General features: G+C 58.5%; 11 protein-coding genes across 11 annotated transcripts in view; 4 read left to right on the forward strand and 7 right to left on the reverse strand.

Annotated features, from left to right (window-relative positions):
• The window catches only part of SDRG_13575 (hypothetical protein), a gene marked incomplete at its 5' end in the record, with an annotated part of 1,099 nt that extends 1,019 nt beyond the window's left edge, over positions 1-80 (reverse strand). The window contains one exon of the mRNA XM_008619672.1: positions 39-80. Within this exon, the coding sequence (XP_008617894.1) occupies positions 39-80 (42 nt within the window). The remainder of the gene's footprint in view (positions 1-38) is intronic.
• A 1,967-nt stretch (positions 81-2,047) lies between these two features.
• Positions 2,048-3,620, reverse strand: SDRG_13576 (hypothetical protein; the record flags this gene model as incomplete). Its single annotated transcript, XM_008619673.1, has 2 exons — positions 2,610-3,620; positions 2,048-2,307 (listed from the first exon to the last, which is right to left on the reverse strand). The coding sequence occupies exons 1-2, from the start codon at positions 3,604-3,606 to the stop codon at positions 2,048-2,050; spliced, it is 1,257 nt and encodes a 418-aa protein (XP_008617895.1). The 5' UTR covers positions 3,607-3,620.
• Positions 3,621-4,145: 525 nt separating this feature from the next.
• Positions 4,146-5,171, reverse strand: SDRG_13577 (hypothetical protein). The gene is made up of 2 exons (XM_008619674.1): positions 5,061-5,171; positions 4,146-5,001 (listed from the first exon to the last, which is right to left on the reverse strand). Exons 1-2 carry the CDS (start codon positions 5,143-5,145, stop codon positions 4,406-4,408), a joined length of 681 nt encoding a protein of 226 aa, XP_008617896.1. The 5' UTR covers positions 5,146-5,171; the 3' UTR covers positions 4,146-4,405.
• Positions 5,172-6,254: 1,083 nt separating this feature from the next.
• SDRG_13578 (T-complex protein 1 subunit delta) lies at positions 6,255-8,090 on the forward strand. Its single transcript, XM_008619675.1, has 3 exons — positions 6,255-6,397; positions 6,456-7,021; positions 7,074-8,090. The coding sequence occupies exons 1-3, from the start codon at positions 6,289-6,291 to the stop codon at positions 8,007-8,009; spliced, it is 1,611 nt and encodes a 536-aa protein (XP_008617897.1). The 5' UTR covers positions 6,255-6,288; the 3' UTR covers positions 8,010-8,090.
• A 765-nt stretch (positions 8,091-8,855) lies between these two features.
• Positions 8,856-12,420, forward strand: SDRG_13579 (hypothetical protein). Its single transcript, XM_008619676.1, has 9 exons — positions 8,856-9,688; positions 9,732-10,262; positions 10,344-10,578; positions 10,628-10,731; positions 10,799-11,240; positions 11,289-11,944; positions 11,997-12,045; positions 12,092-12,213; positions 12,257-12,420. Exons 1-9 carry the CDS (start codon positions 8,861-8,863, stop codon positions 12,368-12,370), a joined length of 3,081 nt encoding a protein of 1,026 aa, XP_008617898.1. The 5' UTR covers positions 8,856-8,860; the 3' UTR covers positions 12,371-12,420.
• Positions 12,396-14,893, reverse strand: SDRG_13580 (hypothetical protein; the record flags this gene model as incomplete). Its single annotated transcript, XM_008619677.1, has 13 exons — positions 12,396-12,636; positions 12,688-12,792; positions 12,962-13,075; positions 13,123-13,271; positions 13,319-13,426; positions 13,473-13,623; positions 13,669-13,815; positions 13,860-13,915; positions 13,966-14,054; positions 14,097-14,149; positions 14,197-14,324; positions 14,377-14,437; positions 14,484-14,893. 13 exons carry the CDS (start codon positions 14,891-14,893, stop codon positions 12,477-12,479), a joined length of 1,731 nt encoding a protein of 576 aa, XP_008617899.1. The 3' UTR covers positions 12,396-12,476.
• Positions 14,894-15,812: 919 nt separating this feature from the next.
• SDRG_13581 (glutathione peroxidase) lies at positions 15,813-16,352 on the reverse strand (the record flags this gene model as incomplete). Its single annotated transcript, XM_008619678.1, has 2 exons — positions 15,813-16,222; positions 16,262-16,352. 2 exons carry the CDS (start codon positions 16,350-16,352, stop codon positions 15,813-15,815), a joined length of 501 nt encoding a protein of 166 aa, XP_008617900.1.
• A 940-nt stretch (positions 16,353-17,292) lies between these two features.
• SDRG_13582 (hypothetical protein) lies at positions 17,293-18,018 on the reverse strand. The gene has a single exon (XM_008619679.1). It carries the CDS (start codon positions 18,001-18,003, stop codon positions 17,362-17,364), a length of 642 nt encoding a protein of 213 aa, XP_008617901.1. The 5' UTR covers positions 18,004-18,018; the 3' UTR covers positions 17,293-17,361.
• A 673-nt stretch (positions 18,019-18,691) lies between these two features.
• SDRG_13583 (gamma-glutamyltransferase) lies at positions 18,692-20,916 on the forward strand (the record flags this gene model as incomplete). Its single annotated transcript, XM_008619680.1, has 12 exons — positions 18,692-18,744; positions 18,790-18,913; positions 18,961-19,031; positions 19,078-19,191; positions 19,232-19,374; positions 19,424-19,457; positions 19,503-19,541; positions 19,583-19,717; positions 19,760-20,077; positions 20,122-20,245; positions 20,292-20,469; positions 20,523-20,916. Coding segments are annotated over 12 exons (1,652 nt in total), but the record flags the coding sequence as incomplete, so codon positions are not given.
• A 473-nt stretch (positions 20,917-21,389) lies between these two features.
• Positions 21,390-23,736, forward strand: SDRG_13584 (hypothetical protein). Its single transcript, XM_008619681.1, has 6 exons — positions 21,390-21,560; positions 21,601-22,397; positions 22,465-22,521; positions 22,571-23,129; positions 23,176-23,418; positions 23,463-23,736. Exons 1-6 carry the CDS (start codon positions 21,405-21,407, stop codon positions 23,628-23,630), a joined length of 1,980 nt encoding a protein of 659 aa, XP_008617903.1. The 5' UTR covers positions 21,390-21,404; the 3' UTR covers positions 23,631-23,736.
• SDRG_13585 (hypothetical protein) lies at positions 23,708-24,635 on the reverse strand (the record flags this gene model as incomplete). The annotated part of the gene is made up of 3 exons (XM_008619682.1): positions 23,708-24,163; positions 24,211-24,252; positions 24,294-24,635. The coding sequence occupies 3 exons, from the start codon at positions 24,633-24,635 to the stop codon at positions 23,708-23,710; spliced, it is 840 nt and encodes a 279-aa protein (XP_008617904.1).
• Between the last annotated feature and the right edge of the window lie 38 nt (positions 24,636-24,673).

Consider the following 24,673-nt stretch of genomic DNA (forward strand, 5'->3'; position numbering starts at 1 on the left):
AAGTCGTACGTGTCGTAGCAGGCGCCCATGGCCGCGACCGACGCGATCGTCGTCGCAAGGAAGCTCAAGATCGCTCGCATGAGGTCGAGTGCAAAATGAAAAGTGAGAGTTGATGTCGAGTTGAGCTCTTGCCAAGGAGGCATCTGAGTTTGCCGTGATGGATCCAGGTTTCTCAAGCCTCATCAGAATCAACGACGTTACCACATCGTACCCAAAGCCTCCGGGTACTACAATGCGACGGCAACATTCCAGTGGCACCGTTCGACGACGATGGAAAAGGAAATTCAGACATGTCGTTTGTCGTTTGTCGTTCGCGGTCGTCCAACATATGTTCCGGCCTGTGGGCGACCTCGTCGTAACGGACACTGCTCACTTTGCACGCCTCATTGCTCATCTGGAGAGCAGTGCGATTCTCGTACCGAGAGTCGAGCAAAGAATGCGCTACTCTCGTGAAGCCTTTTGAAAGAGCGTTGAAATTACATGCGAATGCCGTGGTCGAACCCTGTTCCACCTGTCGTTGCAAGCACCTGTCGGTGTATGCAGGCCGATCCATAACGGCCCACGTTCGTCCGCGTATAAATCCGCATGGAATGGTGTACGTGCTGGTGTGTGTCAGAACACCGAGACAACGACAGGGTGCGACCTGACGCGTACTCAGATGAGTCGACTTACAAAGCGCGGCAACGTGCGTGCATGACGCGTCGCAAAACGACGCACAAGCACCAAGTGCATGCACCAAGTGTGTCCTTCGTAACCCTTCGCAACCACCGCGAATCTCAAGAGGTGCTACGAAGGACGAGGTCATTTCGATCGGCTTTTCGCCCTCCCATGATAGTGCTTTCATGGTGTCCGTATTGGGGAAGCGGGCCCTTACTCTTGGCGCCTTGTGGACGCTCGCAGCGCCGGTGTCGACGATGCGGCTATAGCATACCGCAACGAACCAAAAATCTAGAGAAGCTGCCAACCACCAGCCTTCTCCAGACCTAGCATCACGCTGTTGCCACCACAGCTCTATCATCGCTAGCCGCGTTGAAAGACAATGGTTGATCTGGTTGTGCCCACATCGTACCGCTCGTTCTCTAAGAACAACCAGCCATCCAATGCAGAGAGGCTCATGGCTCCATTCGATTTGCTTTGGACGCGTAGTCTACGCCATGCTTGCTCGTTTGACGTCGCCGCGGCTCGAGACCAACAGTGCGAAAGCGCATTTGTCAACCCACCTGTAACGAGGGGTCCTTGGACGACTCTGCCGGAACACGGCAACTGCGCGTGATGAGAAAGCGTGCAAGCTTTGAATAAGACCGAGTGGTCGAGTGAAGGCAAAACTGAAAGTGATTATGGAAAACAACTACGACAAAAGACAAACCTCGACTAACTATGTTGGTTGCGATGACCTGTACCAAGGGGATGCTTCAACGTGGCAAGCCGAGGTAGCGAGGCGCGTGCAATGGTGTATGTGGAGGGGATGTCGGGACTTGGACAAACATGGATGCAAGACGAAATGGAACTCAAGAAATGACGACACGACGTGTGTGGCCCCGGCGACGAGGCGGAGTGACACATGCGTTCGGAGGAGATCTCGTGGCGTGGCAGCTGGACGGCTCACCTTGTTACAAAGAGAGCTGCAGTAGTATTTTCGGTACTAACACGCATATTCAAGCACTGTTGTGTCGGATCGAGCCTTGCGAAGCTGCAAAACAGGTGCGTGCAGGGACTGTACCTTCCCCATACTATAACCTTTCGATCGCTGAGTTGCCACCAACCACTGAACTGGAAGTCCTCTCCTCGAACCGATCTGATACTGGCGCCGTCCACCAGTTTAGTGATCACTGTAGACCGGAAGGACGCCCTTCATTCTTGCTTGCCACTCGACAATTTCTTGTGGCAATGGCGTTTGCTTGTGGTCAACACAGAAAACACGCGTGCCACTGCATTTACTACACTCACGCTTACGAGACGGCGTACATTAGAGCAGAGTTACAACGACTACACGCCTCTCGTTTCAAACCAACGCACTGGCTTGTACTATTACACTAGCCGAGATGGTCTATTGACGGCGCGCGGTCGTGACGCCGTTGACGCCCTTCTTGCCATTCATCGCCGACTTGATGTAGCACCGGTTCTCAAAGATCGAGTACCCGCCGCAGTTGGACGTCGCGAGGCACTTGGCGCAGCACTGCGTAATGAGAGAGGCCATGCCGCCCGAAATGTCAAAGCTGAAGAGATCGTTGCCTGGGTAGTCGGTGTTCCACTCGGGTGCCGAGCACGAACCCTTGACCGGCGGCGGCGGTTGCTTCGGCTTGGGAGCTGGGCCAAAGTCAAACTTCCGATCATGACCTCATTCTTGACTCTGCCTGTCAGGACCAATTTCGTGATTGTGGATCGTTGATCCCTGTTGCATCTGGCACTAGGACTATTGGATCGCTCTTTTGAGTAGTTCTGAACTACTGAAGTAGTAATTTGTCGTGGAGGATGCCAAACGCGATGCCGCGACAAAAATGATATAGACGTGAAACGGATACTCGTTACATACAGTTTCAATCGACCGACGACCACACAATCGGTTTACTGCCGGCGCGCCGAGGTGACGCCGTTCGCGTCCTTACGACCAGTCATCGCCGACTTGATGTAGCACCGGTTCTCAAAGATCGAGTACCCGCCGCAGTTGGACGTCGACGTGCACTTGGCACAGCACTGCGTGATGAGGCTGTTCATGTCGCCCGTGATGGCAAAGTTGAAGAGATCGTTGCCTTGGTAGTCGGTGTTCCACTCGGGCGCCGAGCAGGACCCCGATGGCGGCTTGGGCGCTGGGCCAAAGTCAAACTTCCACTGACCGTTCGAGTTGGCCAGACCAAACTGCTTTTCGTAGTCGGGCCACTTGCCCGGGTTGTCGTGGAACATAAAGTACATGACGTCTTCGCCGCCGTTGCCCGCATTCATCCAGGACCGGATCTTGTTGAAGTGCTTGATCGCGTTGTCGTATGACGCGACTTGGTTACCGTAGTTGCCGCCACCAAACGGCCAACCGGTTTCTGTGATCATGAGCTTGCTACCGCCGTACTTCTTGACAACCGCGTTCCAGCGGTCTTCGTGCGAGCCGCCAAAGAACTCGTAAATGTTGACACCGACGATATCGCACGCGTTGTAGAGCTCCTGGCTGCGGAGCCAGCCGCCATCGGTCTGCACCGACCCGACACGCAAGTTGTTGATACCAGCGGCGCGGAGCCGGTTCCGGACATCGTTGACCTTGTCGATGACCTGCCACTGGTTCCAGCCGTTGTCGAGGTCCTCGTTGCCCACATAGACGGCCTTGACCGCGTTCGGGTGGCGGTAATATCCATCAATGACAGCCTGGACGTCCTTGTCGTAGTCGGGGCCGCGGATCCAAATCCCGGCGTAGATACCAAGTCCGTGGTCGCTCGCAGCGTCAATCACGTTGCGGCTGTTGCTGTAGATGTACGTCTGGAAGGTCCGGACGGTCGAGAAGCGCTGGCGCATCACGTCAAAGTGGTGGTCGATGTTCTTGAAGTCGTACGTGTCGTAGCAGGCGCCCATGGCCGCGACCGACGCGATCGTCGTCGCAAGGAAACTCAAGATCGCACGCATGAGGTCGAGTGCAAATTGAAAAATGCAACGTGAGCGAGCACGGTCCCAGCCACAACATTGCATCTGAGTTGGGTCGTGGTCGTCGTCGTGGGTGGGATCTGGGCATCGCTTACCAGAGTGGCGCGACATCGTCCGGCTGTCGACGAGATGCTCCTACATGTACTGTACCATACACTGTATGTACACGTCGCAGTGCAGATTCTCTCGACAATGGAAGAACCCACGCGTCTTTGGCTCCGTTCCAAACGACTCCGTACGTCTCCGCCGTAAAACCGCACTGCGCGCTGGCGCCAACCGCTTTAGTGTGAGTCAGTAGAGCGAGCGCGACGCCCAAAGACACGGCGACAGGCGTGTGTCTTCCATCGACAGTCTCAGCGTCGAACCGCATGATCAAGGGGCGATAAACGACTTTGTTTATGAACCCTCGTCGTTGAACGAGACTACCTTGTCGGCCTTTCGTTCAGCTGCGTCAGTATGCAGGCCTGATCCGCACCCGCCACGTCCCTGCACTCCTGCATGCTCGTCGAATCGTACCTTGCTCATACGGCAAATGGCATCATGGGAAAGGCGACGGCCACGTCCATGCTCTGTCCTTCGTCTGCCTTCTCAGGTGCTGCCATGGAGCTCACCTTTATGACGTGCTACAGCCACGCAAAACGCAGTCACGCCGAACCCGAGCGTGGGGCACCGCGGCCAAGAAATCGAGAATCCGGCGCGTCTCGTGGTAGAGATAGGCGTGCACGCCACAGACATCGATGCAGTTTAGTATGTAATCTCAGCAATAGAAACGATTGTAGTATCACTGCGGCGGTTCGAGGAAGCGCCAGTGGTCGGTGCAGTTGAGAACGTGCGCGCGAAACGTGCCGGTCGCCCGGTCAAAGTCGAGGACGTTGACGCACGTGTTGTCCTGCTCGATCGCCTCCATTTGGCGCAAGTCGTCGTGCAAAAGCGACGCGAGCACGACACGGTTGAAGCGGCCATGGCACACGATCGCCACATGGTCGAGCGGGCGGCGTGCGAGCTCGCGCAGCGCGGCCGTACCTCGTCGCTCGACGTCGATGGCCGACTCGCCGCCCGGCCACGCCGCGCCCAACTCGCCGGCATTCCACTGATCGATGACGGCATGGAGCAAGTGCTTGCTCTCGGTGAGCTTCTTGCCTTCGTTCTCGCCGTAGCCCATCTCTTCGACACCATCGATCGCGCCGGTGATGACGCCATTGTGGTGCTGGCTGATCATCGCGGCGGTCGCCCTGGCGCGCGAGAGCGTGCTGGAGAAGATGCCTTGTAGCGGGATGGCGCGGAACGCTTCGCCAAGCGCCCGCGCTTGGGCTAGGCCCAGGGCGTTGAGGTCGCTGTCGATGCCACGACCCTGGAAGCGGCCTTCGAGGTTGTAGTCTATTGCCCGTAGCATCATCGCCAGACTTCAAGGATGAGGAAGACGAAGAAGCGCGTACTTGTCTCGCCATGGCGGCAAAGGTACAATCGCGTCGTGCCTGCTGGTAGCGGCTGCGCTGCGGCGACGGCGGCCAAGGTCGACATCCCGACGGGTGCAAGGAAGTGTGCCAATGCGATCTCTGTCGAACGGATAAGCCGTGCCCCACATCCGGATGTGACTCGCATATTGTATATTTGAATATTCGTTCGAATAGGATGGCTCTGCGTTTTCCAACAGCAGGTTAGAATATATATTGCTCTCGACAGCGCGCTCTGCATACAAATATAGAAGCGAGTTTCGATTCGCAAAGATCGAACGTCCGACATCGACTGCTCACCAAGCACGGGCATGGAGCAGCTCATGGAGCACGGGCATGGAGCAGCTCATGGAGCACGGGCCAGATGTGCAAACCTGCTTTGCGCTGTCAACGTGGCTGAACGCAGTGCGAACCTCTGCTTGTAGGAGCCATTTTGAGCCGGCGAACGAAAGCGCGAGGCGACTCGCAGGACACGAGGAGCTCACGAGGCGCTGGCATGAGCGGATGCTCCATCTCCTGCGCACCGCTGCTGGCGACCATGTATTCCACGCATACACGAACGAAGCTATCAGCTCAGCACCTCGCACTATCGTGGCCACGTTCACGCGCCGTGTGGACTGGCTGTTGGCGTCTCGTGATGTCATCATGGACCCTTGGACATCGCGAGCTCGCCGACAAGGGCGCCATGTGCTAGCCCACCGCTCTGGCTCGAGATCCACGCGATTCTACACTTGCTAGCATGCAGCCCACCACTGCATGCTGTCTCAGCTTCGGCGCAGGCGACCCTCGCTTCAAGTTCATGCTGCCACTACGCTTATTACCAACGTTTTGGCTCACCTCGCTTCGGCTTGCTGCCATACCCTCTACATTCTACGGCTTGGGTCGACGCGTCGCCTCGAGCTAGTCGTAGCAGCGCGCATGGCCAGCGTCTTGGCCGTCGACCCCAGGCTCCTGCAGTCAAACCGAGGCTTTTTTAAAGTGGATGGCGCTGTAATACAACACTTATGTCGACGTATTTTTAGTCTCACAATTTATTATCCATACAATAATATAGATTATACATTTTAAAATGCATTGCAAATCCAGTTGCCAGAGAATAAAAATAGGCATTTAATCGTGCGGCGGCCCATCTCTCTTGGTGTTTGTATGCACGGCTTTCCCCTCGACGGTAGGTCCAATAAATTCCACAAAACCAAGCCAGCGACGAAGGATGGCCACAACGACCGCTTCCGTGCAGAAGACGTCCGCGAAGGGCGAGACGCTCCGTGGCAAGGCCAAGGAGAAGGATGTGCGCATGAGCAACATCATCGCGGCCAAGGGTAGGCTGCTAGATGACGGCGAAACCTTATACTCATGGGCGAAATGCAACATTTGTAGCGATCGCCAACGCCATCCGCACGAGCTTGGGCCCGCGTGGCATGGACAAGATGATCCAGCAGGGCAACGGCGAGGTCATCATCTCGAACGACGGCGCGACCATCTTGACGCAGATGCAAGTGTACCACCCGACGGCCAAGATGCTCGTGGACCTCTCCAAGTCGCAGGACATTGAGGCCGGCGACGGCACCACGAGCGTGTGCGTCATTGCCGGCGCGCTCCTCTCGGCGTGCGAGGACCTTCTCCAGAAGGGCATCCACCCGTCGCACATTTCGGAAGCCTTTGGCCTCGCGGCGACCAAGGCCGACGAGATCCTCACGGCCATGTCGCGCCCCGTCGACTTGAACAACCGCGACGAACTCATCAAGTGCGTCACGACGTCGCTCTCGTCCAAGGTCATCTCGGAGTACTCGGACCGCCTCTCGCCCATTGCGGTCGACGCCGTCCTCAACGTTATTGACATTGCGACGGCCGTCAATGTCGACTTGCGCGACGTCAAGGTCGTCAAGCAGCTCGGTGGTACCATTGACGACTCGCAGCTCATCAACGGTCTCGTCTTCTCCAAGGTACATGGAACGATCACCTCCATCTTCCTCTTATGCATCGCATATCGTGTAGGGCTTTGAAAAGTCGAGCGGCGTCGACATGCCGACGACGATTGCCAACGCCAAGATTGCGCTCATCCAGTTTTGCCTCTCGGCGCCCAAGACGGACATGGAGAACAACGTGGTCATCAACGACTACTCGGCCATGGACCGCATCCTGCGCGAAGAGCGCAAGTTCATCTTGAACCTCTGCAAGCAGATCAAGAAGGCTGGCGTCAACGTGCTCCTCATTCAAAAGTCCATCTTGCGCGATGCGACCTCGGACCTCTCGCTGCACTTCCTCGCCAAGATGGGCATCCACGTCATCACGGACATTGAGCGCACGGACGTCGAGTACATTAGCACGACGCTCGGCTGCCTCCCCGTCGCCCACATTGAGTCGCTCACGCCCGAGAAGCTCGGCACGGCCGGCCTCGTCCAGGAAGAGTCGCTCGGTGGCCACAAGGTGGTCAAGATCACCGAGGTTGTCCGCCCCGGCAAGACCATGTCGATCCTCGTCCGCGGCTCCAACAAGCTCGTGCTCGAGGAGGCCGAGCGCTCGCTCCATGACGCGCTCTGTGTCGTGCGCTCGCTCGTCAAGAAGCGCTTCCTCATTTGCGGTGGCGGCGCCCCGGAAATTGAAGTCGCGTTGCGCCTCGGCGAGTATGGCCGGACGCTCGAGGGCACAGCGGCGTACTGCCTCCAAGCCTTTGCGGACGCGCTCGAAGTCATTCCGTACACGCTGGCCGAGAATGCCGGTCTGCACCCGATCGGCATGGTGACGGAGCTCCGCGCCAAGCACGCGGCGGGCGACAAGGCGGCCGGCATCAACGTGCGCAAGGGCACGATCAGCAACATGTACGAGCTCAACATCCTGCAGCCGCTGCTGGTCAACACGAGCGAGATCTCGCTCGCGTCCGAGTGCGTGCGCATGATCCTCAAGATCGACGACATTGTCATGGTCCGATAAACGGTTAGTAGGTTAGTAGAACACAACAACAACAGCAGCAACAAACCCATTTTATATGTTTGCTTGTTTACACTATTCTCGGTACGCACCGCATCGATATAAAACTAAAGTGTTTTATAGCCCTTGATCCCGACTCGCGCCGAGATTCGTCAGTAAGCAGTGCGCAGCCTTTCATGACGCAGGTCCCCACAGCGTCACAGCTTGCGGCGCACGTCCGGCGAGGAGGAAAGTACGCAACTGATGCTGTTTCTTCAGAGCCGTGGGGTCCGCCGAAAATGAAGTACTCGTATCCGGAATCAACCCGCGACCAATGGCAGGCAGGAGGCTGACGATAGCGATCACATCGACCATAGGTCACGCCCGCCGCTGTATCCAAACCAAGGGAATATTGGTTATTGCCTTAGTCAAAACGCACTGCCCGTCCAGCTTCAACGGCTCATCGCTTCGTAGAAATGCAGCATTCGATGGGCTCTGGGTCGTCGCGATGCTTGTTTTTTAACGTTACAAAGCGCTTTATATCTGTCGTCGACGCTTGCGCGCAATGCACGATGCCTTTGTTGGCGTAGAGTAGCTTGCTCTGCTCTCCCAAGTGCCTTCTATCTATGTGCCAACTATGGGCGATTACATTCCAAACATGCTTTCGTCGACCAAATGGCCTTGGCGCTCAGGTAGCGGGTTTAGAAATGGCACGAGAATCTTATTTCTGGCATGTGCCGCATCTACCTCGTGGATTCGGCAGCCCAACTTGGCGCCCATTGAACGTATGTAATGCGAGAGGTATGTGATTGGCGAGGTTTATCCGGATGGCCCAGCAGCGGGAAAAGCGGTCATTCATTTGTGGCATTCCAAAGATGCAACTCGACGACCTTGGCCGCCTCCTCGACGACTCGCTCTCGGCGGACGCCGGTCGGCGCCAGGCCGCAGAGGCCGTCCTCACGCAGTCCTTCACGTCGCCCGGCTTTGCGCTGCTGTTGGCGCAGAGCCTCCAGCTGTCGATGCCATTGCCGCTCGCCCACCTCGCGTCGCTTCTGCTCAAGAAGGTCGTGATTGCCCATTGGGAGGTCGACGAGAGCAACGGGTATGTGATTGGCGACGACGAAAAGACGTCGATCCGCGCGACGCTCGTGCATGGCCTCTCGCAGCTACTGCACGGCGCGGCGCCGACGCATGCGAATGACTCCAAGTTCCAGACCGCGCTATGTCTCGTGCTCGCCGAAGTCGTCAAGCACGACTGGCCGGAAAAATGGCCCGACCTCTTTCCCGTCGTCCTTCAGCTCCTCTCGAGCACCGAGAACGAAGCCCACGTCCAGTTTGCGATCAAGTTTTTCTCGTGTGCGATCGACCACGTCGCCAGCGAACACTTTGTGGCGCTCATTCCGCTCCTCTTCCCGCACCTCGAGCGCCTCTTCACGGCCGACCAGTCACCATCCCGGCTCCGCGCCCGCGTCATTGCGATCGTACAGACGTGCTTGACCATGACCGGCGTCCTCGCCCACGCCGGCGACGCGGCGGCGGGCCAAGTCCTCCACGCCAACGTCACGCCGTGGATCGGCCGGTTCGTTGCGCTCCTCACGCCTCAGCACGAGGCGCTGCATCTCTATGTCCTGCGCGCGCTCGCCGTCTTTGTCGGCGAGTGGCCCAAGGACATGAGCAGCCTTATTCCCGACATCCTTCCGCCGGTACGATCGCTCTGTCGTATTGGTTGATAACTTGATATTGTAGGTCTGGCAACTGCTCGTCGCCGGCGTGCCAGCCTACGAGACGCACGTTGTGCTCGCGACCGACGACGCCGACAACAACGGCTACGATAGTGACGATGGCGCGTCGATTGGGCGCGCGGCGACCGTGGTCCAGCTCTTTGAGTTTGTGCGGTCGCTTGTGCAAGCGCCGACGAAGAAGACCAAAGGACTCATCGTCTCGGCCATGCAACCGCTTGTGCTGCACATGGTCTCGTACATGCAGATCACGGCCAGTCAAATGGAACTCTGGGAAGACGACCCGAACAAGTACATTGCCGACGAAGACGACGATAGCATGGAGTACAACGTGCGCAACTCGGGCGTCGACTTGCTTCAGGAGCTCGAAACGGCGCTCGGCAGCAACATGCTCTCGACGATGATCCACGCCGCGCAGACGCGCCTCGCGGACGCAACGAGCTCGTGGCGGGTGCACGAAGCGTCCTTGCTTGTGATGGGCACGCTCGCCAAGCCGCTCATGAAAACGGTATGTATCAATGTGTCAAGTGTGAAAATCGTGATCGATGGGAGTAGAGTGAGACGACCAAGGCGCTCGACATTGCGGCGTTCCTCGAGACGCTTTTCCGTGTGCTGCTAGCGCCCGAGACAAGTACGCTCCGACGACTTTGCGATGACAATGTGTACATTGCGCGTAGATGTCTACTTGAAGGCGCGCGCGCTCTGGTGCGCAAGCCGGTTTGCCAAGGCGATGAACGAAGCGCAGCTCCAGGCGTTCTTGGACGTAGCCGTGTCGGGCCTCGACGTGCACCAAGTGCTGCCCGTCAAGCTCTATGCGTGCCGTGCGATCGGGCTCCTCCTCTTCCACGACCAAGGTACGCTACTTAAGATTGGATACATGGATCGATTGATATTTGGGACTAGCCGATACGCTCGTGCAGCCGATGGCCGCCAACATCCTCGATCGTCTCATGGGGCTTTGCGCGTCGGCGACGACCGAGACTATCCACGTAGTCTTGGAAACCATGGTACACAACTGTCCCTTGATACCTTGATGGAATGAGTGTGGAAACTGATCGAGTGTGAAAACTGCAGGCCAGCATCGTGCACGCGGTCGACGCGCCGCATGTCGCGCCGATTGCTTTGCTGTTTGTTCAGTTTGTGCTCTCGCTCTGGTCGCAGCGCGTCGACGACCGCATGGTACACGACATGACGATCTCGATCCTCGCGGCCTTTCTTGGGTTCGAAGCCGAGACCTCGACGCAGCTCGTCGTCGAAGGCGTCGTCGCCACGTACCGCCCTCTGTTGCACACGCTCCACGTGAGCCAAGCGATCGAGCTGCTCGAAATGGTCCTCAAGCACGCTTTGCCGCACGCCACGCCGTCGCTCCAGAGCTCGCTCGTCCGCGCAGTCTTGGACCCGCTTCTGGGGTTGCTTTTGAGCACGGACGACGGGTCGGTGCTGCAGGTCGGTGGTGATTGTCTCAAGTGGTGTGTCATGCACGCGGCAAGCGATGTCCAGTCGACGCCCGTCACCGGTACCCGACTCTCTTTTGCAATAAGAAAGGAATGACGATGGATGCTAGGCATGTCGAACGGGGTCGACGGCGTCATGCAGGTCGCGGCCAAGCTCTTGTCGCCCAGTGTCTCGGACGCGGTCGCAATCAACGTCGGCGGTCTCGTGAGCCAAGTGCTCTTGCATCTCGCGAGCGTGCTCCCGGTAGAGACGGTGCAGTCGCTCCTCCTCGCGGTTTCGCAGCGTCTTGCGGCCGCCGCCATGCCGTCGCTCGTCCAGTCGCTCTGCCTCGTCTACGCCCGCCTCATCCACTCGCACGGCGCGTCGGTGATTTTAGAGGCGCTCGCCGCGCTGCCGGCGCCGGCACATGGCCCAGGCCCGACCATGCTCGAGTTTGTGTGCGCGACTTGGGTCCAGCACCAAGCCGAGTTCTACGGCCAGTATGCGCTCAAGGTGACGGTGCTCGCGCTTCTCAAGATCGTCGAGGCCAACGACGTGCGGGTGGCCAACCTCCTCGTGCTCGGTGACCCCGTGGTCGATGTCGGGGCCAAGCGCACGCTCCGGTCGTCCAAGAAGACGCACGAGTTTACCCGCGTGCCATTTTCAACCAAGGTGCTTGGCGTCTTGGCGCAGACGTACATCCTCGTTGCGATGGACGCGGAAGACGATGAGGACGCGCTTGGCGACGGCGCTGGCTGGTCCGACTCGGAGGACGATGACGAAGACGTGCGTTCTCTCTGGATGGGGATCGTTGGTGGCTGAGAACATTGTGGTGTAGGATGCACTGTATGGCCAGGCGCAGATCTCGTCGACGTTTGCGCCCAGCGGTACTCCAAGTGCTAGATCTCCACATGTATGTTCAACTTGGACTAGACAAGTACCAGCTGCTCTCCGAGATGCTCGAAGACCAAGGTGGCTTCGGCGATGACGAGGGCGAGCCCGATGAAGACGCGCTCGAAGCGGCCATGGACCCACTCAACGAGATTGATCTCAAGGTTTCAATCTATCAAGTTGCGTTTGTCTCATGCAACGGAGTAGAGCCACATTGCCCACGTCGTGCGCACGTACAGCGCGACGGCCAACTTTAACGCGATCGCGTCGACCTTGTCAGTGTCGGAGCAGGACATTCTCAAGGACATTCTGCAAAGCTAAATGCGACCGACGACAACTAGGAAGCTAGACCATGTAATGGTAGCCTTTCTTGCGACCCTTTGTTGGTACATGTCCTGTATGCAGAGCAGCAAGCGCGTACGAGAAGCTACTGGAGCCACTTGGCGTGCACGTCTTGCACCATCAGAAACGAGTGGCTGTGATGCATGCGCTGGATCACTGCGAGCTGCTGCGCGACGAGCATTTGGTCGCCAACGAGGTCCGAGAGGTCTTCTTCAAACCGCTTTTGCTCGTCTTCGTCAAAGTACCTACAAGGTACATCGAGGCTCGCCCTTCCTATGCATTATTCGAGCCCGTACCCGCGGTTGCGGTCGTACAGGCTGCGGAGGTCGTTGAGCAGCACGACGAGGAGACCGAGGTCGCGGACGCCCAAGGACGCGTTCGCGCTGTGGCTAGCCGCCGCGCTCCACGAGATCGGTGGCACAAACGACGTTGGCGTCGACGGCCCCATCGCTACGGAATAGCGTCAAGTCATCGGACAAAAACGTACAAAAGTATATACTGGGCGACGAGTCGCAGCTGTTGAGCGTCTGGAGCACGGGCGGGTGCGAGGATGACGCGGCATGCGTCGACGAGGTGTTTTGCATGTTGAGAAGCCGCTCGATATCGCGCAGCGTGTAGCGCATCGTCGTGGCGACGGTCGCCGGGTCGTCGTAAATGCGTGCGCTTGTAAAGCGCAGAAAAGTCCTAACAAGACTTGATACAAACCTCCACTTGATACTAAACGAGCGTACGACGAGAGGCGCGAGACAAGCGCGTAGACGCCGCCGGCGACGAGGAACATCGGTACGGTCGCCATCATCTGAAGGTTGAGCTGGTTCGCATCCATGAGCTCGTCGATGGCTTTCATCGCCACCATGAGCTCCTTCTTGATAAATTGAATCTACGGCAATCGATACATTGATAGAAAGCCGACATCGTACGACAGACCTGGATGAGCATCATGCGGACAATGTCGCCCGTGACAATGTTCTTTAGGGCGCGGGGCAGCTCCTTCTCAAACTGAAGTGAGACGACCGACATGTCCATCGCTTGGGCCTAGGTATTTCGAATGCCAATCTCGACCAAAGGTGGTAGCTTCTACCAAAGCGAGCTGTTGCGACGACGGCAGCGACGGGTTGGTGTCCCGGATAAAGTCGGCCAGCATACGCTGAAGGCTCTCGCGCGAGTCTTCGAGAGCCCGCGGGTCTTGAATGCACGCCTTCTTGTTCAGAATGACTTCGCCGACGATCGCGCTAGTCACAAATACATATGCGTTCGCTGAAATGCATCGATAATACCTCAGGGGCGTCACCAAATGGTCGCCGACAAAGTCCCGGACAGCGTGTTGCACCGTTTGCATCCAGTGACCAAGCGCTTGGCGGTTCTTGACAAGGTACGAGGCCCCCGCGAGTGCACCGAGGCCGGCCAACGACAGCTGCCACCACCTAATGCATCAATCTATCAAAATATCAAGCCACCACACGCGTACCGGCGGCGCAGAAAGTGCGGGATCTGGCACGGTCGAAGTGTCTCGTTGAGCGCCGTCTAGGGTCCAGAGATCGCTACGCATACTGTAGCGAGCGGTGGCGATGTACCGTGTACAGGGTTTGCGTCGCCGGCAGCTGCTTGAGGTACTCGAGCAGAGCGGCGGTCGAGACCACATCCCGCGGCAGGCTCTCGAGCGCTAACACACGTCAGGGTTTGACGACCGTGCAAGGCTACGTACTCACAACGTGCTTGGCCGGCGGCGGCGCCAAGAGCGACGCTTCGGTCTGCGGCCTACGAGACAAAGTATGGTCATTCAAAGCTATATAGAGTCTGCGTACTTGACCAAACTGGAGGTGGCGTACACGTGCTGGAGCACACGGTACGACTGGTGCACCAGGATCTGGTACCGGCGCGAGTCGGCGTGCTGGAGCGCAAGCAGCAGTTGCTTGAGCAGACCAATGCTTGTCTAGACGTCGTAGCCATGTATACCCTGTTGTAGGTAACACTACACGACGCACCAGGTGCTGGTCGTACGACTCTTCCAGCGCGCGGATCTTCTCTTCGGTGGGGACGATATCGCTACGAGACAAGATGACACATTGGACACGAAGGCCAGAGTACGTACATGGGCTGCCACAGTTTGTCGGGCGCCGTAAGGAGCGCGAGCTGCAGTGGCTGCTTCATCTGCCGCTTCCAGTAGCGCAGCGCGATCGGCACAAACGCTCCGGCGACGAGAAGGTGCTGGAGTGCGTCCTGCAGGTGCGTCACCGCGACGTCGCCCGTGAGCTCGAGCAGTGCGGCTTCAAAGGCGGCGTGGGCGCTTGCCGACGTGGTCGCGTGCTCGGTCACGCGCGTATGGCAGCGGGCGACGTCGTCGAGCGTCACTGTGTGCTGCGCCAGCTTGTGCATCGTGTCGAGGAGCTCGAGCGCGATGGCCTTGTCGTCGTCGGCGCTGGCCGCGTGCTCGACTGCACGCAGCTGGCGGCGCACTTGGAGCTGGATGCCCGCGGGGTGGCGCCGGTCCGAGAAGGGCATGATCGTCGAGTTCGTGGAGTACGCGTTGCGCCCCGATCACTTTTGGGCTAAAGTGGTTTGACGTATTTAACGCTCCGTGCTGCCAGACGTTTCTTGCGTTTTACATCATACAGCGCGGTAATCTCGCTTTTGATGCGACGCAAGTACCGCGATAGCTCGCCGAGGTAGGCAGTACCAGGTACGATCCATAGACCGTTGAAGACGACGACTAAAGGGACCTTCCCGCGGTGGGTCCTCCGCGATACGCCACGATGTACATACTTTGCAAGAGTGATGGTATTTTGAAAAGACACGTTGCACCACGGATTTCAGAAGCTGTAGCGCGCTATCGCCGACACGACGTAGCGTTTTGGACTCTCGGAAATGTCCTCTATCGACATGCCAAGTATGAGCAACTTTGTTTTCAGGTGCAAAGTTGCTGCCATCCGGCCGGCGCTGGCCGAGGTCGGGTTGGCATGACTCGTGATTGGTCAAAATAGAACCGATATTGGCCAATGCAAATCGTTTATTTTTTTAGCCTCGGTGATCGGCGACAAGGGAATCCTTGATCGGCGACTACTAAGTATCACCCATGATACTTAGTAGTCGCCGATCAAGGATTCCAAATGAGTATCACCCATGAGTATCACCCAATGAGTATCACCGATCAGCTCTTGCCGCAAGATTATTGTACACAAAACGTTCTTAAATCATTCTACTATGTTATTCTACTCGCCTACAGTTGGCGTACTATGTACTGTCGAGTCCTCGAGTCCATTCGAGAGCATTCATGCGGAGGCGCTTTATGCTCGTCGCCTTCCACTCCAAAAGGCGACGACCACAGTCTTCTCAAGCGCGGCCCGCCCGCATCGTTGCAAGTTGAGGGCCGCGCCGTCATGCAGGCGCCATCATTACATGATGTTCTTGGAGATCGCATTGCTCATTCCGCGCGTTGGCCCAACGACAATGGTGCCTTGTCGTCGGCGAGCAACATCAAAATGTCGTCGAGGAGCCGGAGCGGCGGCGTGGTCGGGCTATAGCGCTTGAACGGCTGCCCGTTGCGCCGCACGAGGAACTTGGTGAAGTTCCACTTGATGGACGCGCCGAGCGTGCCGGTCAAGTGCGCCTTGAGGTACCGGAACACGGGCTGCGCCTTGGCGCCATTGACGTCGCCTTTCGCAAAGATCGGAAACGTTGCGCCAAAGCCATTGGCAAAGTCGCGGATCTCGGTCTCAGAGCCAGACTCTTGGCCCGCAAACTGATTGCATGGGAACGCGAGAATACGCAGCCCGAGCGGCCGGAAGCGCCGGTCGAGCTCGGCCAAGTGAGTGTAGTTGAGCGTCGCGAGTCCTCATTGAGACGCAACGTTGACGACGAGGCAGACGCTACCCGCGAACGAGCTCATGGGCACAGTGCTGCCGCTTGGCGAGAGCGCGGTTGCGTCCCCGAACCGAGCAGGTAGGTTGCGGTGTGTGGGCATGGTATCCAGATCCAGACTGACCATCCAAGACATGGCCCTGTCGCGGACCAGCGTAGAGTCGGCGCCAGACCTACCCCTGATACAATGCGATACGGTGGGCTTGACGACGTGACGACGCTGCAGAAATGTTGTTTCAAAGAGAGAGGACCTGCGCCGGGTGCGCGGTGTCGGTATCTTCGACACGCACGTACGGACCTCGCGAGGGGAATGGCGAGGGCGGCGACTCGGAGAGAGAGGCAGGAAGTGGCCTCGAGGTTACTCACGGATGCTTGTCAGTGCGTTGAAGCTGCTTACTCCGGACGTTGCAGCTGTGAGCTGTGGTGCGACTGATAGAGCAGGCGGCAGACGCGACTTGGTCGGCGCGATCGGAGGCCAGTTTGGATCCCTTGCACTGCACGCTTTGCTGGACGTACACGAGTCCCGCACATCGACAGAGCAGGTGCAATGACGTGACTGATATATGTGTACACTGGATGTTGACACATGAGCTTTGCTCAAACTACGAATGCTTTGACAGAAGCGGAATGCTGAGATGCCGAGATGCTCCATGGATGAAATAGGTCATCGGTCACCCGTAGTCGCCGGTAGCACCGCAAAGCTCAGGTCGGGGTCTCACGTACTAGTATGTTATTTTTCCGGCTTCACCAGCATCCACCACTTGATTTCGATGCATTTCGTATTCTAGAGCGCGGTAGGAGGCAAGCGCTCGAATGAGCCGGTCAGCGTTTGAAGCTCGACCGTCCGACTCGAGTGGGGTGGCGCTTTTTTGTGCGGTCGTTGTACCTTCAACGAGTCTGACGTAGCGAACGTGCTACGCGTAGAAGCCTCGTGAATGTAATGCGACTCTATGGAGATACGCGCGCAGGTACCGAGGACTTGCAGACCTCTGTTGTGTTGCGTGCAACTGGACGGCTGATAAGGACCCGCTCAAATCGAATAGTTCAAATCGACTAGTCGTATAAATTATTCACAAATCTATGCATAGTATACAAAGCAAGCCAAGGCGCGTCTACAGCGTCATGTCGAGTGCGGTCGTGTGTGCGGCCACGACCTGCAAGAGGCCGCGACTCAGTCGCTGGACGCTCTCGTGGGCTTCGTCGACCGACGGCGTTGTATGGCCGCTCGCAATCACTTTTCTCAGAACCGGCGCGCACAGGCTTGCGCAAGTTTGGCGCCAGGATGCATGGCCAGCGACGATGAGCGACTTGGCCGGTGCAAACACGCTCGTTGAGACGTGGAGCACGGCCGCACAGATGTCGTCGAGGATTGTGGTCGATGCCGACACGACGCACACGGACGACGACGAGAGCAGCGCGAGCGTCTGCGGGAAGAACGCCACGCACAGCGCGTGCGTCGCATGGACGTCCTTGGCAACGACAAAGACGGGGCCAAGTGTCTCCGCCTGCGTGAGCAGCGACACGATCGCTACATCGAGATTCGCGAGGTGGAGCTGAAGCGCCGGGTGCGTGAGCTGGTTGGGATGGATCGCGTGCGTCTGGTGCAGCCATGTGGACGGACACAGGAAGTCGTCCCAGCCGAGGACGGTGGCAGTGTTTGGTGTGACGACGGCGGGCGCCGGGACGTAGGCCAAGGTCGGGAGCGCAAAGGTCTTGGGTGCAGTCTGGAGCGACGGCAAAAGCAGGGCTGGCATCGTAATCGCTGGTTGTGGGCAAAAGTTGAAATGTGGTGTTTTGCTCCTGATTGGATTTCGTGACCATCACTCGCAGTGCCGATGCAAGGGAAGAGTGGTGGTCGTCAAACGTCGAAGATCGCAAGGGGCATCAGCGTCAGCCCTGCAGGATCTGTCGATGTCGTGTCGACTCTGGTACTAATATGAACGTGTTTCGCGTTATCTTCATAATTACACAAAGACTTCGCATACGTAGAGACTAGCAATCTCCTTGTTCATCATTCGCTCGCCGGGCCGTGGCTGCGCGGGGCTCGTCTTCCCTTCGGTCGTCGCCCTACGACGCTTGTGGCAGACTCTGGTACTACGTACATGTATTCTATGCAGTGTCTACAATTGTACATGGAAATGTACAATGTCCCTTGTGGTGGATTCGGTAAAAAGTTTTGCAATTCACGTTTTTTGTTTGCTTTGTACAAGATAGAGTTGGTATCGATAGTCGATAGCACTCGTACTATTGTCATTTAGCGACTAGCTCTAGTCTTCGCCATACATTGTCGGTGCCCTTGGTCGTCGCTGGCAACTGATCGACTTCGTCGGTGCCACCTTGAAAACCTCTCGATTTGAATACGCGCCTGGCTATCCAATGTTACAGGCCGACCCGTGGAGCCCTCTGATTGGGCGACGCAAAGTTCAAGGTCACTTTTTGCTTTGATGACGACGCACCGCTACGCCACGCAGACCCGGTCCTTCACCCGGTCGCCGGTGCGCGCGCCTCGTCGACGCCATCCCGCTGACGCCGCCGCGTAGGTCTATGGGACCCATGGCATGGTCGCTACGAACCAGCCGCTGGCCTCTGAGATCGGCTACCGCATCTTGCGCGAAGGCGGGAATGCTGTGGATGCGGCGATCGCGATTGCCGCGGCGCTCAACGGTACGACGCGTGGCCGCCTCTGGTGTAGCTGCAAGCGCTCTCTGTAGTCACGGAGCCGTGCTCGACGGGCATTGGCGGTGACTGCTTCCTCCTCTACTACAACGCCGAGACGCGCCAGGTACTGCAACTCGGTTGGTTTCGAGCGCAAACGTACGCGGCGGTAGGTTGCGGGTCTCAACGGCAGCGGGCGCTGCGCCAAGGCGCTGACGCTCGAGCGCGCAATGGCCGACTGCCCGAACGCGACCAGCATCCCGCTCGGCCATGTGCATTCCATCACGGTACGACGATGGCACCGCGCTGGCGTCACGGCGCATACAGGTACCCGGCGCCGTCGCGGGCTGGGTCGACGCAGTCAAGGCGTGGGGCACCATGTCCATGCAAGACATTCTCCAGCCAGCAATTGAGCTCGCGCGCGAAGGCTTCCCCGTCGCGCCCGTCACGTCGTACCTCTGGGAGACTGCGTACGCAGCGTGTTTTGTGGGCGATTTGCTATGATACTTGCGGATGTAGAGCGTTCCAGCTCACTCGCTGGCCGCACCCCGAGGTTGGTCGCCTAGTGCAAGAAGAGTGCTAACCTCAGGGTTGATAGGACTTGCTCATCGATGGCCGCGCGCCTCGCACGGGCGAGGTGCTATCTCATTTGTAGATAAAACTGGACTTATTGTCTAGATCTTCCGTAACCCGAACCTCGCCGCATCGCTCGAGGCCATTGGGCTGTACGGCAAAGCTGGCTTTTACGAAGGGCCGATCGCCAACGACATTGTCGCTGCGGTCGCTGCCCAAGGCGGTCTCTTGAGTCTCGAGGTACACGACTTTGGTACGTTGGTCTTATTCGTATCCGGATAGGACTTGGCGACGCATGCATCGTCGTTTGTCCAGCCGATCAAGACGACCTTTGACGGGATTGACGTGTATGAGATCCCGCCGAATGGCCAAGGCATCACGGCGCTTCTGGCGCTCAATTTGCTGTCGCAGCTGCCGCCAGAGGTCCTCAAATCGCACCAGTCGCCCGAGTACCTCCACGCGCTCATTGAAACCCTGCGCCTCGCGTTCCAGGATGCTCGCTGGTACGTCTGCGACCCCGAGGTGGAGCACGTGCCCGTGGACGAGCTCCTCGGCGCCGCGTACGCCAAAGCGCGCGTCGAGCTCATCTCCCCTGACAAGGTCCCTTCTCGACCAATTAGTTAGTAGACTCTCAAATCGACTAGGCCATGGTCGACCCGAAGCGCGGGTCCCCGATTCTGTCGAGCGACACGGTGAGCTTTCAAGTCGTCGATGTCTACGGCAACGCAGTCTCGATGGTCAACAGCAACTATGCCAAGTTTGGCTCAGGTACGCTCGTTTAATAAGGTGGGCCCTATCGTAGGGCGTCGATTAGGGCTGATCCCGGAAGGACGCGGCTTTTCGCTGCAGAACCGAGGTAGCAATTTCATCTTGGAGGACGGCCATCCAAACGCGCTCGCCCCGGGGAAGCGCCCGTACCACACGATCATCCCGGCCATGTCTCTCTTTGCGGATTCGCAGCTGCTCCACTCGACCTTTACCGTCATGGGCGGGTACGACGACGATGACGATTGATACTTTGATACTTTGATCTTATTTGGAGTAGGTTTATGCAACCCCAAGGCCACGTGCAAGTGCTCCTCAACATGCTGCGCTTTGGCATGGACCCGCAAGAGGCACTGGACGCGCCTCGCTTTTGCATTGGCGCGGCCGAAGGCGAGAACGCGAGTGTCGTGAGCGTTGAAGACACGATGCCCACGGCGACGATCGACGGGCTGCGTGCCAAAGGCCATACGATCCAAGTGCTCTCCAACATGGAGCGCGGGCTCTTTGGGCGCGGCCAGATCATCACGCGCGACCCGACGTCCGGGGTTCTCTGCGCCGGCTCGGACGGCCGCGGCGACGGTGTGCCCATGGGCTGGTAACGCCGCCTTTATGCAACGTGTCCTGGCGCTGAGCGTGAGCACAAGCTGTTAACGCGTTGAGCTTTGTATGGTTGATGTCGCGCGCACAGACACGAGCGCCGTTGGCCCAGACTAATGTCACTGGCCAGCTCCTTGAGGCGGACCAGAGTCCTCGACCGAGCTGCTGGTGCCTGGACGTGGCAGCAGTGGCTTGCTGAGAGAGCGTTGTGAGCGCCCACCTTTTGGACTGCGTGCCCCTCTACAGCCAGACGACCCGCGAGGCCAAAGGCAACCGAATGCACAGAAAGGTCATCTCTTGTCAAGGTTGGTGACAGCTGGGGCATCTAATTGCACGCAAGTTACACCATGGGAGGCGCGAAGGGGACCTTATGGCGTAGCAAGGCGCACTCTGCAGGGCCTTTTCACGCCACAGTATGCTTGGCACTCGTTGTCGTTGTCGCTGTCGGTGGCGACGCATCAAACCAGCCAGGTGTGGTGGTCGGTCGGAGGAACAAAGTGGCGTGTATCTAGTCGATTTGGTGTTGCCGGAACGACCATCCGGATTTTCGACTTGGGCGAGGAGGATGACGGACCCGGCGATGGCGTTCCACGAGCACATCGCTGCCTTCTACATGGCGCTCGCGGAAGACAAGCTCGATGGCCTTGTGGACGCGCTGCAAAGCCTGCGCGAAGCTGCGAAGGAGGCGGCGGCGTCGCCCGAGAGCGCGCTCCTGGAAGAGGCACGACGACCGATGTGTACGTTCGCTCATCGTCATGTAGATGCTGCGCGACTGCGAGCAAAAGGCCATCACCAAGGGCCCGGCCGCGGTCCAGCAGTTTGGCGACTTTGTGTTGCCCAAGACGGGCGCGCTAAACAAGCGTCGGCCTGTCGCATCCGACGACCTCGCCGGCCAACTCAAGGCCCTCGAAGACGATCTCTTGCTCGTGCTCAACGCGTTTTACACGGCGCAGACGCTCGATAGCACAGATGCGTCGCTGCATCGGCTGCGCGACTACATGACGGCCGATGCGAGCCAGCGCGGTGGTCTTCGTCTTGACCAGTTCAAGCGGCTCAAGACGTCGGCCAAGCTCAACGCCGACGGCTACATTGACCGGCATATCCACCTCGAGGCGCTCACGGGGCTCTTCCAGGACGCCTCGCACCTCCTGCAGTACATTGAGCAGACGGTGTGGCCGCACCAAGTCGCCGCGACCTTTGCGCCCTTGCACAAGCGTATCCTCGACGTGGTCCTCGACGTTCTCGCCATGTACGGCAACGACGCGCGCCTCCTCGCGTGGGAGCGCAAGATCAGCATGAACCATGGGCAGGTCGAAGCCGACGAGAGTCTCCAGATGATCGATTTGCTCTTGGACGAACTCGCTACGATCCTCCAGTGGGGCTTTCAGTACACGGCTTCGGTCCTCGACGTGGCCGCCCACGCTGGTCTCTCGGCCAAAATCGCCGAGCTCAACGGCGTCTACCTCCTCCTCGAGCAGTTTTACATTTCGCAGAGCGTCCGGAAGGCCGTCGCGATTGCCGAGCCCGAAGAAGTCGAGCCGCACGTGTTTGAGATCAGGTGTGTCGTAGGGTTAGGGTTCTATGTTTCATTTTTCACAGTTGAAGTATATCCTGCATTTGTCTAGTACGGTGCAGGACACGTCGTTCGTGCTCGACAAGGCCTTTGCCCGCGCGAATCAGAGGTGTCTCTCTCGACTTTGGCAACGCACGCTCAGGGAATACGTTGCCTAGTATGCACTACCACACGGTGCTCGCGATCGTGATTGCCATCGTCGAGGCGCTCGATGGAACGTTCATGCCGTCGATTCTGGCGCTACCCGATCGCAGCTTTGAGCTGCCGCTGCCGGTCACGTCGCCCCGAGCGACGACCGAGCCGAACGAAGCGTCGAGTACTGGCGACGACGAAAAGTCGTTTGGTGACGCGCTCTTGGAGGTCGTCGAGATGGACCTCACAGCGCAGTTGCAGCGCCAGGCCAAGATGATGATGGCCATCAACTCGGCGCACAAGAGCTCGGCGTACGTCGATACGCTGCATGCGCGGTTGCACGAGCTCTCGTTTCCGCCGTTTCCGCCGCTTCTCGAGTGTCTCCCAAAAGCACTGAGTGACTTGCAAGCCGACGTCGGTCAAGTCATTACGGTCGGCACGCAAGAGCTGTATGCGATCGCGCTCCAGGCCAAACTACGGGCGTACTGTGACGCGTCGATTCCACAGTGGCAGTTTGAGCTCAACTTGGAGTCGTTCGAGTACTTTGACGTGCACGACTCGCCGCTGCGTCGCCTTGTCCATCAGGTTTCGCGCTCTTTGGATGACGACGACGCATCATCGTTGGTGGTAGGTGCTGCGGGAAAAGGCCCTCCGGCGCTTCCGACGTGGCCTCAACAGCGTGACGTTTGAGCGGCTCTGGCGCGCGGTCGTCGTCGATCTTTGCACGTGGATGGAAGAAGGGATTCAGACCAAGCAGTTTAACGAGTGGGGCGCCATGCAGCTGGACCGTGACGTGCGCAGCGTCATGCAGCTCTGCGCCAAGTTCCCGACCGAGCCACTGAGTCTCCTCACCGAGTTTACCCGTCTCGACCAGGTTGGTGCTGCATGGCAAGGCGTCTGTGAGAACAAAGTGGCTAGATTGTGCTGCTGGTCAATATGGTCCAAGCCAGCGACGTCCTCGAGTACGACAGCATTCGGTCGACCTTGTCGATTGCCGAGATCCAAGCCCGCCTCCAGCTGCGCTTCCGGAAGAGCAGCATTGGCCACGTCGTACAGCAGCTGCACGCTGCGTCGCCGTCGAGTTAGCCTACATTGACCACAAGACAAGTCGATTCGACCAATATATAAAGAAAAACATGGAAGGCCGACGATCGTAGGGGAGTCTACCCGAACGCGCCCATGGGCAAGTGCATCATGTTGTCGTCGCTGTCGTCTTCGTCGCTTGGCGCAACGCTGCTGCCGCCGCTCGACCCGTCGTCCAAGTCCAGCGGTCGGACGGTCGGCGGCGGTGGCGCGTCGGCCTTTTTAGCTTTTTTTGTCGGCGTCTTCTTGGGCGTCGCATTGGCCGTCGGCTTGCGCGGCGCCTTGACCTGTGGCGACTTGCGCGGCTTCTTGGGCTCGGGCGCCGCCGATGGATCCTTCTTCTTGGGCGGTGGGCGCTTGCGCGGCGCGGGCTTGGGCTTGGACTCGTCGGTCGCGATCGGCGCTGCGGCAGGTTTCGGCTTGGCGCGCGACTTGGATGGAGCTTTCTTGGCAGCGACCAAAGGTCCGTCGACCTTCTCTTCCTTCTTGACCGCTTTGGCGACGACGGGCTTGGTCGGTGGCGCCGTCGGTGGAGCCTAAGAGAGGACCATGAGACGCGCCATTCGACCTTCTGACGTGCTACCACTGGCTTTTCAGCATATGTCTTGAGGTCGCGTTGCCATTCCTATATCGACGTGAGTGCAAGTCTGGCCCGTACGTTAGAACCTCTTGGGCATCGGCCGGTAGCGCATCCCATGCGTCGTCGAGTGCCCGCGATATCTTGTTGCGGGAGGCGAGTGGGAATTGCCTCCGCATGGCGCGCCGCGTGTGGCGGACGAAGAGCGTCTTGGCGGTCATGAGCGCGCCGAGATCCGCATCGGCGGCGCGGACGAGGTTGCGCCGGCGGACGCGGATGCGGACGAGCTTGTCGGTCAGGATGGCCTTGTCCGTATGGAGATCCTCAAGCTGCTCGGCGGCGAGCGCGTAGGCAGCGGCGAGGCGCTGCGTCTCGGCCTGCAGGCGCATGAAGCGCGCATGGAGCTGCGCGTACTCGGGCTCGGCGGCCATACGTCTTGGCTCCAAGCAACCGCAAGTAACCGGATGCG

Source organism: Saprolegnia diclina (genome assembly GCF_000281045.1).
Source record: "Saprolegnia diclina VS20 unplaced genomic scaffold supercont1.61, whole genome shotgun sequence".
Taxonomy (NCBI): Eukaryota; Oomycota; class Saprolegniomycetes; order Saprolegniales; family Saprolegniaceae; genus Saprolegnia; species Saprolegnia diclina.